At 31.4% G+C, this 18,866-nt stretch overlaps 1 protein-coding gene across 2 annotated transcripts in view; it reads right to left on the reverse strand.

Annotated features, from left to right (window-relative positions):
- Positions 1-18,866, reverse strand: part of LOC145276965 (protein O-linked-mannose beta-1,2-N-acetylglucosaminyltransferase 1-like) — a 260,297-nt gene that overhangs the window by 105,008 nt on the left and 136,423 nt on the right. For both annotated transcript variants that reach the window (XM_080128508.1, XM_080128507.1), the window contains 3 exons: positions 10,748-10,817; positions 5,461-5,559; positions 2,322-2,417 (listed from right to left, as the gene is read on the reverse strand). In XM_080128508.1, coding sequence (XP_079984634.1) covers positions 2,322-2,417; positions 5,461-5,559; positions 10,748-10,817 — 265 coding nt within the window. The remainder of the gene's footprint in view (positions 1-2,321; positions 2,418-5,460; positions 5,560-10,747; positions 10,818-18,866) is intronic.

Consider the following 18,866-nt stretch of genomic DNA (forward strand, 5'->3'; position numbering starts at 1 on the left):
TGATGAAATTGAAAGTACTTGTTTTTAAAGAATTTGTTTGTTCCATTGAATTTTCACCTGAGACAGAAAGCCCACATCAAAAAATTTGCAGGAATCAAATAAAAAGACTACTAGAAAACAGCTGATTAGTTTGATAAGGCATATATTAGTTTGTTAAAAAAAAGACAAAAATATTATAAAAAAATATAATGCATCATCTCATCTATCAAGATTTCTCTTGATCATCCTTTATCGCTTTCTCTTGAGTGTCTGTTGTCTTATCACATTGTTCTTATCTCAACCTGCTTTACGAGAGGCGGGCAATAAGTAATGCCCCTGATCCACTTCCAGTTGTCTGATCTAGCTGAAATTTTGCATGTGCAATGATTTATATCTTTACGGGTTATGTGGCAAATTACAGCTCTGAACTAATTGTGGTTTCTGTTTTACAGGTGTTTGAACTGAGTCAGGTGTGAAATGGAGCCTGTTGAATGTCGAGCAGTGATCCGGTTTTTGTATTTGAAAGGACGCACACCACAGGAGACTTTTGATGAAATGAAAGAAACTTATGGTGATAATGCCACATCATATGACCTTGTAAAACGCTAGCATCGTGAATTCAAACATGGCCGGAAGTCTGTGGAAACAGCTCCCAGACCTGGTCGTCGTCCTTCTGCCATTCATGAGGCATCTGTCTGTCAAGTTGAGGCTGCCATTTTGGAAGATCAGCGCATTACTATTCACCAAATAGCCCAAGATGTCAAGATTAGTACAGGGTCTGTGGAAACTATCATTCATAGCCATTTGCATATGCATAAGGTGTCTGCCAGATGGATTCCCAGGTTGATCACACCATTCCAGAAGCGAGAACGCGTTGAGTGCTCGAGGATGAATTTGGAGATGTGCCAAGAAGATGAGTCAAAGTTTTTCAAAAGACTGATTACACAGGATGAAACCTGGGTCCATCACTATGATCCAGAGACCAAAGTCCAGTCAATGCAGTGGAAGCACTTGGACTCACCACCTCCAAAGAAGGAAAGGGTGCAGCCCTCTGCTGGCAAGGTCATGCTCACAGTCTTCTGGGACCAGGACAGAGTAGTGATGACAGATTTCCTGGCAAATGGACCACAATTACAGGAGCCTATTATGCTTCACTTTTGAGAAAATTAAGGGAAGCTATCAAAATCAAGAGGCGGAGCAAGATCAGCAAAGGTATCCTCCTCCTGCAGGACAATGCTCCAGTCCACAACTCGCATGTCGCCAGATCAGAAGCACGGGCGTGTGGTTATGAAATCCTTCCCCATCCTCCCTACTCTCTTGACCTTGCACCCTCTGACTTTCACCTCTTCCTAGCCATGAAGTTGTTTTTGAAAGGAAAGCGTTTCCCAGGTGATGCAACCTTGATTTCTGAAGTCATGTTGTGGTTGGAGGACCAATCTGGGGTGTTCTACAAAAACGGTCTCCAGAGCTGCATCAAACAATGGGAGAAATGCATAACTCTGGGTGGTTCCTATGTAGAGAAAGGCTAATAACTGTGCCAAGTTTCCTTGCTCTACTCCTAGGGGAAGTGGGTCAGGGGCATTACTTATTGCAGGCCCCTCGTAATTCTCAACTTTTTTATTTTCTCAATTTTCATTTTCTTCTCAATTTTTGTTTTCCTTTCAGTCTCAAATACTAGGCATTATATAGAGTAGTGGGATAGCACTACTGCCAAAGGAAAAGTTAGGCACCTCCTTTTCTCCATTAGTCTGTAGGAAACCTCTAGGCAAGGTTGAGTACCCACTTCAGCACATCTGATAAGAGTAACACGAGGCCATGGAAATCAGATGACTGATGGAATACAGAAGCAATCAGAGATTATTCTGTCCATGGTTTCATATTTCATTGTGCCGGGTAGAAGATCATGGGCACTGCTCGGACAGAAAGAAACTGCAACCTACTGTCTGTACAACTGCAAAGGAAGCTGTGGCAATACATCAAAACATTTTCGAGAAAACAGCATGAATGGGGTTGTGAAAGATGAGCAACAATAAATTCGCGAATGGCTCAAGGGAGAGAGAGAGTCATAGACATCAATGCTTGAACCAGGCAGGACACCACTTAAATGAAAAAACTTCAGTTTTATACTGCTTCTCCTCGTTCCCATAATTTCTCTTTTTCCCAAGACACTTCTGCTGATCTTAAAAGCTTCTCCAGAAAAGATGTTTATCACTACTTTGTTGTTTTTCAAAAGATAAGTAAACTCTCTTTCTTGATTTATTTTTTAATCACGTACATATATTTCCTCCTGAAATAAGATAGATGTTAATATATTTTATCAAAATAAAACATATTTGACTCACCTGGAATGATGACAATTGGTGTTGCAAATATCTTATGACCTCTGAATGCATTATCAACCAGGCTGACTGGTTTAATCATGTCATCAATATGTCCATCTGTGATTAAACATTAGGTGAATTAAGAAAAAGATTCCCAGAAAAACAAAACATGACAATTGGAAAATAAAGACTTGAACAAAAAAGCAAAAAATATAGAGAGACTAGCAGGAAGACCCAACGTTGCCCGGGATTGAATAGTGATCAATGAATGTTTCACACTCCTATATTTTTAATCTCATCGAAATTAGTGAAATCGCCCATTTTTTAATCTTTTCTGCTCTAGTTGGGGACCTATCACGGTGCACCAGGAGAGACCTCACATGCCTCTTACAGTGACTGGGATCACAATACATTGTAGCGTACATTGCACTGTAGAGAACCTACTGTTTATTTTATAAAAAAATTTTTATATATAATGGCTTGAATTAAAGTTTAAAATGCAAAAGTCAAGTATCATACTTCAATTATGCTCTAAAGAGAAACATTCCTTTCGATTTTGATTATTGTTATTTATCAAAGATATTTTGGCTTTTATGTACCTTTATATGAGATTTCATAAAAATTGGCCCAGCCGTTTTCGAGTCCATAGGAAATGAACTCACATGAATACAGACAATATTCCTTTTATATAATAGTAACAATAATATGTAACTCAATAAGTTCAGGATTTGTCCTCTAGATGATGCCCTTAATAAAATATCCACATTATTTTAATATTTTTCAATGCAGCCAATTCTCATGATAAAAAATAATCAATTTTTATGTTAAACAATTTGATTATATACAGATATGTTTTTTTTTATAATCAAATTGGTTAGCATATAAATTGATAAGATTATATTTTTTATCATGACAATAAAATGCATTGAAATATCACACACACTGGAAAAGCATTAAGGCATAGATGTGGGTGGAGAGATGAATTAGAATTTATAAAATTGGAGGGAAAAAGTAAAAAAGATGTTGGCTCTCAAATAGAAAATAATGTAAATCACTTTTGAATTAATGCAGTTAGAAATGTCTGGGATGATGAAGACATCAGGAAAACTAAATGCAAAAAAGAAAAATTGAAAAGGTTTAAAGTTTAAATGAAAATTTGCCTTGTAATATTTCACAAAATTGAATATATATATACATAGACATGAAAGAAGTAAAAAAAACAAAAACATTTTGATTGTTATTAGAGAGTTCTGACGAAGTGAGTCCAGATTATATTGATTATTTTCCCAGTCTGATAAACTGGACAATATCTTGATTAAAGATGGAAAGTGGAATGTTGAGGTTTGTAGTGATTTTCTCGGCATTGTTATGAAAATCAAGGGTGATAATTCAAAGTTTTGAGAGAGAAATGATTTTTTTTTTTTTGTTTGAATTTATCTCCTACAGTAAGTTTTTTGAATATCATAATGGTGATATTTGGATAAAAGTTCAATTTATTTTTTAAAAACTAAACTACTCAATGAATTCTTGTAACTTTGGGTGAATGGTATTAATTTTCCCTCACAAGTAAGTACATTATAAAGATATTGTCCAGTTTATTAGACTGGGAAAATAATCAATATACTATAATTTCTTCAAGTCGTTTAATATTAAATCTTTCTTACCTATCTCTCGACAGCTACATCGGTAGGAGACACGGTTGGAACACTAAGTGTTTTGGTTTTGATCCTACCTGATGTCACTCAAGTTTTATTTTTGAACTATTGAACTCACAACTAGTACAATGTAATATTCAATAGAGAATTAGCTCTGTAGTAGTAATACAAAATCTGCAGAAATCAAAATATATCTAAGCATATTTTATGACACAACAAGGTTGGGTGCTCACCTCCACTAGTATACATATCATTTCAGATCTTATTAGTTGGATGCAGAAATCGTATATAAAATGTGATATTAAGAGTTGATATCATATTATATTTGAAAACAGATGCAAGAAAAACAGTATACATAAGAAGCTGCTTGATTTAAAATCTGTAGATGCATTTAATTTGGAAATATATACACGCATGCACAAAATAAATATATATTAATAACTATATCCTAGCAAGAACTCTACCTAAAACTAAAAAAAACTTCTATGAGCAAAAGTTTCTTACCTAGAACTGCCATATCGGGAACATTATATTAGTGGGCTACTTTCCAGCAAACTAGAAATAATCGTTTTCAAGTCCAATGTAAACAAACTTTTGTTCAGCTGCCCTCTTAAATAATCAAATTATGCCCAATCACCACCATCATTACCAATCATTATGGTGTGGTGTGGACACTTTAATAAGCCTTATCCTTGAGCAGCTTTTAGGATTTAATAAGTGGTGACTCCCTTCCCTTATATAAAAAAATATACAATGGATTGAGTAGGAAACTATGCATCTGGTTGTATTTATTTATACTTTTTATATTTTATAATATTTAGTCTTGGATAATGAAACACAATATAGAAGTAAAAACATAAAGATTAGTTCTGTCCAGGATATCTTTCTCCATTACACTGTAAAATTTGCCTAACATTTCTACACCACATATAAAAGGTTTTATTTTTTTTGTTGTATTCATATGAATTAATAAATAACACTTAAAACATATAAAGTTTTTATTTTTTAGTTGCATGCATATGAATTAATAAATAACACTGTTAAAATATAGAGTCTTTATTTTTTTGTTGTATACATATGAATTAATAAATAACACTGTTAAAATATATAATCAGTTTTTATTTTTTGTTGTATGCATATGAATAATTAAATAACACTTAAAATATATAATAAGTTTTTTATTTTGTTGTATGCTTATGAATTAATAAATAACATTTAAAATATATAAAGTTTTTATTTTTTAGTTGTATGCATATGAATTAATAAATAACACTGTTAAAATATATAAAGTTTTTTTTTGTTGTATGCATATGAATAATTAAATAACACTGTTAAAATATGTATAAAGTTTTTATATTTTTGTTGTATGCATATGAATTAATAAATAACACTGTTAAAATATATAAGAAGTTTTTACTCCTTATTCTTGGTTATCTCAAAAGCATAACTTGCGACAAGAAACTGATAAAAAAAATGAAAAACAAAAGTAATTCTTTAATACGTACAGTCACAAAATTCCACATAACCTTCGTATTTTAAACAGAATTCCCGCCTTGCATCATTACGATAAACCATGGGATCAGGTCGGACTTTAGTTCCTTTCACTGTAATAGACACACAGACAGACTAATGAGATGGAATGGATGAGGATGGATTTGCTCAGCAATTGGATAATCAAATACGACATGGAAGTAAGAAGCAAACAAAAGAAAGAAAAAAAGAAAGAAAGCTGGATAAATATCAACAACGCGCTTCGGTCTTTGGATTTTTTTTTTTTACTTGTTTTATGGAATATCAACCTTTTTCAGATAATTTAATGTTGAATCCACTAATTTTGGAAAAAAAGCTTTTATGTCTTCAAATATTCATACTGTTTGGTTTAGTTGTTTTATGGCATATCACCCTATTTTTATATTTTCACTCAATTCTGAATCTAGTCGTTTTTGTAAACGTTTTTATTTGCATTTTTAATAATGTCAAATATTTATATATATTTATATATTTATACATTATGTTTGGTTTGGTTGTTTGGTTTTGGTATATCAAACTTTTTGGGGCGATTTAATGTCATATCCGGTAATTTTGGTAAGGATTTTTATGCTTCAAGTTATTTAGATCTTCAAATATGGTGTTTGACTTGATTTTTATTTATTTTTATTTTTTTGTTTTTGTAGAGAAAAATTGTTGGTTTTGCTTTTGACTTTGATGAACATGAGTAAAAAGGGAAGGAAAAAAACAATAGCATCAACGTTTGATGCCCTTTAAATCGAAAAGATGCCATCTTCAGAGAGCCATCTTGTAGCAACAGAGTTTCTGTCTTTATTTTTTATCATCATTTACAACGTATTTCTCTTTGGACCATTTTCCCATTAACATTGATATTTATATTTTGACTAGATTTCAGCCAATGTAGCCTGTAAAGCAGTTGTGAGCCAACTTTGGCTTGCGTGTAACCTTCCAAAGGAATTCATATGGCCTACCAAATGTTAGCACCATTTATCGTTTAAACTGAGGTACCTTTGTCTCAGAAATAAATGCATTTCATATGAATATTCAACAGTACTTAAAAATATTGAATGATAAAAATTGTACTTTTTTGTTATGATCTACTTATTTCAAGAATAAATGGGTTGCAGTTACATCTAAACATTTTGGCAGCAGTTAGTGGCAGTTATTGCCTCAAAATCATAACGTGTACTTCTGTGATATACTTTTGTTAATACACTGTTTGCTAATTATACCACTGTGTTTGACTTTGATAAGCTTTCATTGTGTCTATTTTAAATCTTGATTATTTACAGTTAATATATTCAGTAACCTTATAAATTGTGGAAATTTTTAATGCGGCCTTCTAAAATTGTGTGGTCCTATAAAAGTTCAAATTATTTAATGTGGCCTTCTAAAATTGTATAGTCCTATAAAAGTTTAAATTATTTAATGTAGCCATATAAAATCATGTGGTCGCATGAAATTAAAAACCTTTAATGTAACCCTTGCAATGAAAAGTTGGCCCACTTCTGTTCTATAGGATTAAAACTAAATCTAACAATGCTCATGTGTGCTTAAATGATTATTATGCAGATGTATTCATTAATTTAATTTATATATGAAAAAGAATTCATCTGAATTAAGTCTGTAATAAACATTAACATATACAAATAATCAACAATAATCATATATAATATTTGGATAATTATTTTCATCTTGGTTATTATATTCACAGCATTTCCGTCAATATAACCTCTGATCTTCCTAAGGTGTATCATTTTAAACTTGGGAAGCTTCTAATCAAACTAGGGAACCTTCATGGAACTGAACCCTTTTTTAATTAGAATGATATTTTGTTAACATAAACGAACAATACCCTTTAAGAAGGCTGAAGGAAACAGGAGATGAAACAAAGTTGCAACAGAAATACCAATGCTGATGAGGACAATAGTCAAAATAAAAAAATGTAAATAAAGAGGTTTACAGTTATTTAAGAATAATTTTTTAAAAAAATAGAAGTTTGAGTTTAATGATGGGAAACAATTTTATTTCACAAGTATTCATTTTTTGAAAAAAAAAATTTTTTGTATTTGTAAGCATTCATGGAAGATCTCAAACATATACATGGCAGAACCAACAAAGTAGTTTCACAGATTTAATAGTTAAATAGGTTGTATTTACAAGTTCAAAGCTGATTGGTGCAGGCACACAGCTTACTTCCCAATCATACATCATGTCTCAGGCAAGCTGAGCACGTGATGAAGTAAATTAAAGGTTAAATCCAGACATTTCGCTTTCTTTTCCCTCTCTTCCGTACTTGAAAGGAGAACTGACACCACGTATGAACAGTACCCCATTAGAGGCCTGTTGACACTAAAAAATTTGTCACGACTTAAACACACATAAAACATTTAAACATTCTAACGAACATTCTCTTTAATAACTTTTAATTGAGAAAATATAATTCATATAATTGAGCAAAGAAGTTTGGATACAATATTTCAGACCCATGCATTGGAACTTTTGACATTGGAACTCTTATATCTAAAATAAATCTCAACTAAAGTTATGCAATTAGCAAGAAGTAATTATAATTTTAACACATGATACAACTATATATCATGATCAATAAAGGGTTTTAACCTCGCAAATCAGATTATATATATATATATATATATATATATATATATATATATATATATATATACACACACACACATGCATACATACACACACCTCTTTTATAACTGATATACAGAATTAATATTACATTAACTGTATTCCATAACATTGTGATTTATCAAAACTTATCTACCGAAAACCAGATAAGCAATTAACAGTCTTAAATACCATTTGACTATTATCTAACCACTATTAAATATATTTAACATTATTTTAATTGCATTTAACAGACTGGTTATAGTCAATGCAGTTTCTTTAACTATGAAACAACCACTCATACTTAAAATCTCAGTGATAATTAAGCCAAATATTTTGAACCTTTCATGAATCCATGCATGCACACAAGTAACTCCTTTAAAAAACACGATTTATCAAGCCATATATTTATTTTATGAATATTTTACTGAAGATGCAAACATGCATGACTTTGTATTTATTCACAAACTGTTCTCCATTGTGTACTCTTCAACTACAAGTGTAGAATTATAAATAAACAAACACACTGCTATTATTTTATCTTTGTTTTTCACATACAGACATATACACATATTTCATAGGCTTGTACATTATTTGAACTTATACATTTTTCAAGCCGTTTGGTCACATAAGAATTCATTAACCCAAGTATTTAAATCGCATTTCTGTTGCAAATAACATTGAACAGATTTTGTGTTATACATTTTTGTCCGTACAATAATTAGACAAATGACTGTTCAATGCATCCAAAGATAATATATATATCTATAAAAGTGAAAGTGTCTGTCTGTTTATCTGTGTGTCTACATTTCTCTACGCAATAACTCTGTCAATTTTAACTCTACAGACTCGAAATTTGATATACAGGGTACTGAGATTTGGGAAAATCAATGTGATCGGTTTTCGGCCAGAAATTTGGCGATTAAGGGGTCAAAGTTCAACGATTTGACCTTTGAGAACTCTACCAAACTCCTCCGACAATTTTGGGTCTAATCACTTGAAATTTTAGATATAGGTTCATTGAACATGGATCTAACTTAATAACTTGATTTGAGCCCAAAACAAAATATTTTAAGGGGTCATAATAGGGGTCAAAGTTTAAACAAATTGACTGCTTTTTTTTTTTTTTTGCTCAACATACACCTCCAAATACCAGGGTAACGCCGGGCACCCATGCTAGTATATAAATAAAATAACTTATTTATGTACGGTTACAGGCTTCTAAGACACTTCAACATTTTATTTACTTTTTTGTTGGTATATTTACTATTACTTCTTTACACTTACATGTGATTTTATATTACAACATAAACGTAGGGTTGATCATAAAAACATTATTCCGACTAAGCTATTTTTTTTTTCATTTTTTTTGTTTGAAAAAAAAACAAAAAAAATGCGGGATCATTTTTTTCTTCAATACTTCATAGAAGAGGTGGCGGGGGAGGGGCTACCAAAATTAAAGTATAAAACATTTTTTTATTTTAACAAGTTGTGTAGGTTTTAGAAAAAAATTTACAAGACCATTGTGCTACTATAGGCACCCTTACCTCAAGTGTTGAGAAGTAAAAGAAAAAACAGAACAAAAATCTACAAAATAAAAATAGGAAATAGGGTTTATCAGAAGCCAAAAGATAGGAATCTGTTCACTGGGGTACACAAAAGAAACTTGACATGAGGATGTTGGTCAGGGTAGAGCAATGACTGTGACAAAAGGACTGAACAATGGATAGAAATATATTTAGTTTTATGATCATGGGAACGGTTTGCTGAGGCTAGTATTTTGCAATTTTTTTATGACAGTGTCTGGTTGATGATGATTTGGAGCATTTTTGCAATAGTCAACGAGTTAAGTTGTAAGTTTAGATGCAGCTGATCATAGATCATGGCTCGGGGCAGATGGTGAAGTGAATTGATCAAAAGAGTGAGAAACGCAACTTAGACTGTAGATGTATATATGGATTTTAACATTTAAAGAGTTGATGGCGTCACACACACCCAAGTGGAACAAAAATTTACAGAATATGTTGGAGTCTGTGTTTTCATTTTGTTTTTTCAGTGTTTTATATTTATAATTGTTAGCCCATGTGCTCCCCTGTAAGAAATTACACCGATATGGCCTTGAGAGTACAAACCCATGGCACACAACTTTGTGGTCAGAGAGCTGTCGAGTGGGATAGCACACGCCATCACACCATTACAACCTTTTAACACACTTAACTATTTCATTTATATTACATGGGCTAGAATAGGTGCATTTGATTTAAGAGGGTCTGATTAAGTGTGGCTTTATGCTATTGCCACTCTGATTTAATGACATTTTGTTAACTGCTCTAAAAGCCTTCCATTGCCAGAAAATGATGATTGGTTTTTGGGTATTTTTAATGAATTTGCACCAAATTTTAAAATGATTATTTAACTATCAATTATTAAACATGTAAATTAACTTCCATAGTGATATTGTCGATGTTTATATAAAAGAGTAATTCCAATTATATCAGGCTGTTAATTCTCTAGCAGCAAAGATACATTAGTAAGTCTGATGAATTGAGGAAATTGATTGATATTTATCTAAAAAAAAATGTCTTCAATGAATCAACTTAAAAATAAAAGAAAAAAAACAAAGAGAAAAAATAATTCTGTACTTACTCTTGTATGGAACACAGGCAGATAATTGCAAAGAATTGGGCCAACCACTGTCAGGTTTTGAATAACTAATCTGCAATTTAAAAGAAAAGAATTTATTATTATCATTATACCAAATGCAGTTCTGATTTTATGACAGGACATCATAAATTCATTTTGATCATGATTCAAAATGATTTTCTCTAAATATGTCATGGTTCTATTGATCATTGCAAAAACTACTCATACATGCATAAAATAGCACACCACAAATTCTTAATATCTTTAATCTTAGTGCTATTATTTCTGCAATATGCTCTGCTATTATTGCATCTATTAATTAACTTACTAATGGTTATTATCAATCATATGTTGAATATCACAATTAACTGTAGGAAATTTTAATTTTTTTAATTTTTAATATGTTGCATATTTTATATGCAAAATTATACATTTTTAGTGATACACACATTCAGGTACATCTTTGAAGATTCAACTTTCACTGCGGATGATATTAATAATACAGTTGCAGTTTATTTAAGACTTTCACCTGGTCATTACTGATCGAATAAGAGCATTAAATAGCTGGTTCTGTTCAAAATTCTGTACAAATTTCTTATTTTGCTAAAAAGATTCCAAAGTTTTTAATGTCACCTGCACTGAGGATCGAACCTTGTGGTTTTATCCTTTTTTTCTTTTTAAAACCTTTTTGTCTTTTTTGTAGTTTTTTTCTTTTTTTGTGTAGTTTTATCTTTTTTTTTTTACCTTTCTTGTCTTTTTTTTTTGTTTTATCCTCTTTTTTTTTAACACTTTATCTTTTTGTAATTTTGTTTCTGCAAGTAAACTTATCACTTAATATCTTCTGTCTCACAATGAAAAAAGAACTCTGCTCAATATTCTGTTTAGCTCTAACAAGGGAAGAAAGAAAATTGTTTTATAGTGGTTGTAGCCAAACACCATGGAAATTTCGAACAAAATTATGTTATTTTTCAACCAAAGTGTCTGTCCTTTTGTAGTTGTGTCTTCTTTGTCGTCAACTCATGACAAATTTAAATGTTTTCTACCCGATAATGTTATATTATCTCAACCAGTGATGATGTTTATTACACAGAAAAGTATCATTTGAGCCTTAAAGAGCTGTTCATCCTATACATCCTATTGCAGGTGTAGAAGATGCACGATTTCTTCCAGCGTCCTCGATATATAGAAAAGAGTAACTATTATAGATCAGCACATGGTGACATGGTATTAGATTAGCATGCAACAAAAATGGTCGTAATTACAATTATACTCGTTGCTAGGAAGATATTTATTCTAATATTTCTACAAAATATCTAAAGCGAAAAATATTTATTCAAAAGATTTTTATATTTTTTTTTCTATTTGCTTAGACTGATTATGTTTTTTGTTTCTTTTTTATTAACAGGTCACCCGTTATCATGACAAAAAGCCATTCGAGGATAAGGATTAATGAAATATGAAGAACCTTATGAGAGAACTGAGAATGATCGCTGGAATGAACCAATATACATCAAAACTATATTTTTCATTTTGTTAAGCACGTACAGTTAAAATGAAATAAAAATTGCAGGTTCCAAAATCAAGTTTCGATATTTATTTTACTGTTTGGTATTGCCAAATTTTTTAATGCCATATATGCTTTGCATCTCAGGCAGTCCGTACATGCACATTATGGCTCCTCCTGCATCAACTCAATAACACGCATGGATACCCTAGGCATAAGGAAAAACTCACCGCTTGAATGCATACAAAGGAATACTTGCAACACTTTCAATTTCAAAATGGGATGGGATGGGATGATGATGATGATGATGATGATGATATGGGTAAACTTATACAAGGTGTGTTTTATGTTGAGACAAGTTAACAACCAGGATTACTTCGAAAAAAAAAATGTCTCTTTGTATTATTACTCCCTAATTGAGTGTCAGAAGGGATGAATTCACTAAATATCAAGCATACTTCACTGCTGTCGACTGAATTAAAAAAAAAAAATCGAAAAGAATCACTTTAAAAATAGAAACAGTGAAAAAAGATTAAAACATCACAACCTAATTGAAAACCGTGGGCTGAGCAGCGTAATTTCACTGAGGTAATTGATTGAACCTAGGTTTCAAAAGAGTTCTAATTTAAATCAGAAAAAAGAAAGTTTAATTAAAGATGTAATTTAAAAATAAAAAGAAGCAAAGTAATAAATATTATGAAACAAATAAAGTAAACTCGATATAAATATATTACAAGATGTCTTCCCCATATTTTGATGGATTCATTTTAATTTTTATCCTACAAATTTAAATTCAGCTTCAATTCATATATATCAAAAAAAAAAAAAATGCTTATTACTTTTGATTATTCAATTTTTAAAAATTTTAGTTGAACAATTTTTTAGATTATCTGATCACTATTTTATTATTTTGTTTATATATATGTTTTTTAGATAAGGATTGACAAACTATATTTTTTTAGACAACTACTCTCATTTTGGTTATCATTTTTATACCATTTCGGCCGATGTAACCCCATACCTTCTTCAGGTGTATCTTTTGAAATCTTTCTGTCAGACTCTGGAATCTATACAGAATTTTCAATCGCACTATGTATTTAATACAGGGTGTTAGATTGTTTGATGTAAATGCTATTAACATCGCCTACAACATATTGAAATTAAAAAAAAAATAAAGATGCACTTTTTTTGGAGTAATCAGTTTGGGAGGGGGAGTCATGATAGACTACCTGCGTTACCTATGAATGAACTGATCCATACACAATAAATACCGGAAGACAAAGCCGTAAAGTGATAGTCGATATCAGGTTGGACCAACCAAGGTTGTTCGTCAGCTGGACGAACAACTCTTACTTTTATCTGTTCTCGTCAATATATTTTGTTACTCTATTTTTTTTTTTTTTTAATTTTCTTCCCTTGAAGATTGTAATGCCGGGTATGGGGCAGTCAAACCAGATGCCAACATTGCCCTGTTTTTTATTGAAACCAATGGAGAGCTCTTTTTAGTATCCTCGTTGTTCCCTTAAGTGCCTGGATCTCTTTTGCACTTGGTTCACCAGGAATATTAGTTAGGTGTTGTTTTCCTTGTAATTCCTTAAACAGGGTCATAACATAAGATCAGCCTTATTTGATAACCTCTCCATAGGATATTATCTTGAGTTTGCCATTTCACTAGGAGTGGTCGGCTAGAATGAAACTCCAGGATCCAGCATTTGTTTATTGACAAACAATTCTCATTGTGCTGCATTGTTCCTTTTAATAAATTTTATATATTAATCTTATTGTGGCAATGTGGTTTTATTTATGGAAAATGGTGACCCTTTTTCTTGTTCAACATTTTATTACAGTCAGGTGGCCAGATATAACTTACTCTATTAAATTATGTTCTTCATAGCTATAAAACCACATAACCTTTAAAAATGAATGAACTGAATACATTGAAGTATCATTAAAGTAAGAAAATTCAACTCTAATGGTGACTCATCTTTGAAAGTACGTACATCTTCTATTGTATAAAGGAGATATGTCTGTTAGTGTGAATGTATGCATGTGTGTTTGTAGGTCTCACTAAAACTTTCAAAATCCAAATTGAATAAGAATGATTCTGATACTGCCTTAAAGGACAGGGACTCAGATGAATAATATGTGAAATTTAGAACAAAATATTCACTTTTTCTACCTTAATGACTGCAGAATCTGATGGGGGAAGAGGGGGTCACGTAAAATTGTCTCTTTCTATATGATTTTAACATTTGAACTGCTTCAGCTCTCAGATACGTTAAGTAGATAAATTTGCAACGTCATAGTATGGATATTGCTGTAGCTAAATGAGTTAGACCGTCGTCTCATAACTTAGTTTTTTGCGTTCATGTTCAGTTTTTCATTTTTTTATTTTTAACATACTTTTGAAAATGTTTATTTTGATAAGCTTTTGCATTTAAACAGGGTTGAAAGATTTTTTTTAATATTTTTTTGTTTTTTACTTTGTATCATTTACTTGGCTAAAACAAATGTATTATATTATTTTATTGGCTGTTAATTAAGATAAAAATCATTTTTTTTTTATTTCAAATTTTTTTTTTATCGGCAGTTAATTTATTACTTATGTAAATCACAAACATTTTTTTTTTTTAAATCATATCCACTTAAAACTTTTTTCTCACTCGCATGCTCCCATTCCAAATTCATAACAGTGAGCCAACATCAGTGGATTTATTTTTTCAAACCGATATAAATTATTGAACAGTAAAAATAATTAAATTAAAATAAAAATCATTTAGCAAGTGTCGTCAACCACAATTTCATTTATTTTTATACAACCCAGGCAACGCCAAGTACCTCTGCTAATCTTACATAAACAGAGATTGTGTCATAACTTTTTCCGTCGGTCACAATTTTTTTGTCTCATTTCAAAATATCAGAGATCTTCAATATTTTCAGAAATGGAAAATAATTCATCTATCTAGTGATGAGTGGACAACAGAGACCTGAGGCGTTATATTTTGACAGGTTGTCAAACATATCAAACTCTGGGATCGGTCAGTGTGCACCGGAAAGTATCTGAATAGGAGACCAGACATGGTGTGTCGCATGTCACGTGTTCTAGATTGTGCAAGCATCGTTAAGTTGGATTGGAGATGTTGACTGAACATGATGGGCTAAAATGGGTCTCCCCATGATGGGGGAGAAGTCTCAGAATGGAGATGTAGAAGAATCACCCCATGCCAAGATTGTCGATCACTCCTTTGCTATGAGGAATACCAGGGAGTGAAATAAATACATAAAATCTCATATCATCTTGGCTGTTCCTTGTTTTGAGTGTTCCTTCCTACAGATTCCAGCTCTTCCAATGATCGTTGACAAACCTCCCAGGAGAAACAATAGCAGAACAGCTAGGTTGTCATGTTGTTATATGATCTGACACGCACGCACCAACACCATTAGATGAGAGGAATCATGGGCCGTAAAATAGGATACAAGGACAACAATCCGTTACCCAACATACATAGTTCCATGCATATAGTCCATTCATGATAAGAAACAAACATTTGTTAGTACCATGTATACACATTCAAAACATCATGATGCAAATAGTATACACATATATAGAACCCCTCCGCAACGTAAATGCGTCACAAATTCAAAAACATATAAACACAAGTACCATTCAACTATATGCACACATACGGTCATGTGGTACAGCATATACACGGTCATATAACCCCCTCCCCTGCAACGTGACAATAGAATTTACATTTAGTTTTAGGCACAGATTGATAATGCAGAAAGTTGTTGGCAGTTGTTGCAGCTAGTCGTGTATTTGTTGTGAACGTTTTATGGAAAGGGGACATAGATTGAGGCTCTTAATTACTAGTGCGACCTGCGAAAATTCCACAGGGAACCTATTCATATGTAATATATTGATGTTGGCATTATGTAGAAGTTCAGCGTAAATGGAGACGCTCTGATATTATTGTAGCTCTTTTGTTAAAACTGCAAAAGTATTTATCTAAGCTGGAAGGGACGCCCGGCATAGCCTGGTCATAAAGTATGCTTTTATATGATATTTTAATTCTTGTAGATTTTGTATATATTATTATAGAGTTAATGTTCTATCGATTTTTATATATTATGAAGTTGCAATTTCAAAAATTGCAAAAAATATATCCATATGACTTTGGGTGCATCACCTTGAAATGAAACCAAAACTTATAAAAAATTCTTGATAAAATTATTTATAAAAAAAATAGATTACTTGGTAAAATTATTTATACAGAAATAAATGTCTTGAGTGCTATCAGTTATAATCAAAATCGCAACCAAAATTTATGAAGAATTCTTGGTAAAATTATTTATTACAAGAAATTGAAGTCCATAACAATTTAACAACAGTCACTTGGATGCAAGCATGACAGACAAAATAAATAACACACACACTATCCTATTAATATATTGATTATATTTATTTGTGGATAGAATATTATGTATTATATAAAAAGCAATTTTTATTTGTGTTTTTTTTTTAAGTGATATGTTAAGCATTTGCAAATATTTTGGTATTAAATGATTTTGTGTATTAATTGCAAATAATTATTTCGTGTGAAATGATATTGTGTATTTTTAAATATTAGTTTTATATTTTTTGGGCTGAAGAGTTTCAATTGTGAGTTTAATTTTTGCTTTTTTTTTACGTTCAAATGTGATTTTGCATTGCATCGAGTGTTAATGAGATGCCCACGGAAGCATAACTAAATACATTATTTTTTTCACAAGATTTTGGGTTAAGAGATTTTCCATTCTAAGAATGTAATTAACGCCTTTCAGGGTTTGTTCAGCTACTTTTCGTTTACTTAAGATTTGTTTTTTAATAACAGTTTCCCAAGGGAGTTTTTCTAGAAAGAAAATATATTAAAATACAGTTATTCTCATTTGCTCCTTTTTTTTTTTTTAATGATTCACTGCTAATCTAGACCAAAAGAGTGTAAGGGTGAACAAAATGGATCAATTGTCAGTTGAATGGTGATGATGGTTATCATTTTTTTATGTCAGTTTTACATGCTGGCATGTGTTGGACAGCTTTAAGAAATTGACTTTCAAACTATACTATGAAGTGCCTACATAAGTTTCAAGACATTTTTTTTTTTGTACAGGCATTTAAAATTGTTATAGACTCTTGAAAATTCAGTATGTTATTCCTATACATCTAATGAGATAACTGATCAACTTTTTACGATTTCAGGTTCAAATAAACAGCTACAACAAGAATTGGAATACACCCTACAAGAGCCTGATTGTCACAGCTGGTGAATTTCATTTTTGTGTGCGTGTGTGTGTGTGTGTGTGTTTAACGGCATGTCCATTCTTGTTGGGTTATTTTATGCCGAATTGTGGTTTAGTGTTCAAATATATTTTTTTTTATTTATAAACAAAAATATGTGAACAAATATATTTATAGTTGAAATATAGTTTGCATTAAAATTTAATTAAAAATTTAATTAAATTCGTAAACGTTTTAATACAAAATTAAAAAAAGTAAATGCTTGAAATAAGTAGGTAATAAGAATTTGTTGCACACTTCTCGAGAACTGTGGTCAGAAAGAGGTCTCGAAGTGAGGCTTGCTGATTCTGTTGATCTGGGAGTCCAGTCGGAGACGTTATTGGCTGTATTAGGGAATGTGATACAGAAAAGTTATGTGTGATACTTCCAGCTACATCTGTGTAACTAGAGAAACCAATCAAAAAATCACCAAATACATGAACTGAACCTGCTACCCCAGTTCTTCTACATTGACTAGCCAAGAACTTTTATACTTTATTTCAACATGGCCATACTATCCAAGTTACGTGTTCTACACATATTTACATATACTATTTGAAATTAATTTCTGAGGTCATTATATCCAAGCTCGTCCTTAAGATTCACATTACAAGTTAATTGTGTCATTCTCATATCATTTCTCTCCATGCATTACATATCATCAGCTTTTATTGGCCAGGTTTCACTTCTATAAATCATCACACCACATATATATATATATATATATATATATATATATATATATATATATATATATATATATATATATATACCTAATAAACTCTTTCCTTTGTCAATAGTGACAGCAATTAGTAATGACAGAATTCCCTGAACTTATTCCATTCATTCTTCACTCTTGCAATCATAATAGCACCTACTCCACTCTGTGCTCCAAAAGTATCACTAAGATCGCAAGATTTCTCAAAACACTCAATAGTTTCATACAGGTATAATTCCTGTACATCTGAGTTCTCATCCATCTTCATTGCATACAAACGAGTAATCCTCTCTGTTGAGCAGATTGAAAATAATGGATAGAATGATTAAAGTTTGAATACTTATGGAAAGAGTTTATTTTTTGACAGGAAACTTGAAGATGACCATGTTACAGTCTACAGGAGAGCATTGCTGTGGTAATGTGTTTCACAGATAGGAAGTTCTTGGAAAGAAATGTAGGCCCCTTTTTCATCTTTTGAAGAATATACTTTGGGATCAGATTGCGTAACAAATTTAATAAACATTGAATTCATAAGATATTTCCATTTAATCTGCAGGTTTAGCAAAATAAAAATACTGACTTG

This window comes from Euprymna scolopes, chromosome 5 (assembly GCF_053919585.1).
Source record: "Euprymna scolopes isolate OS-2025 chromosome 5, ASM5391958v1, whole genome shotgun sequence".
Lineage (NCBI taxonomy): Eukaryota > Metazoa > Mollusca > Cephalopoda > Sepiida > Sepiolidae > Euprymna > Euprymna scolopes.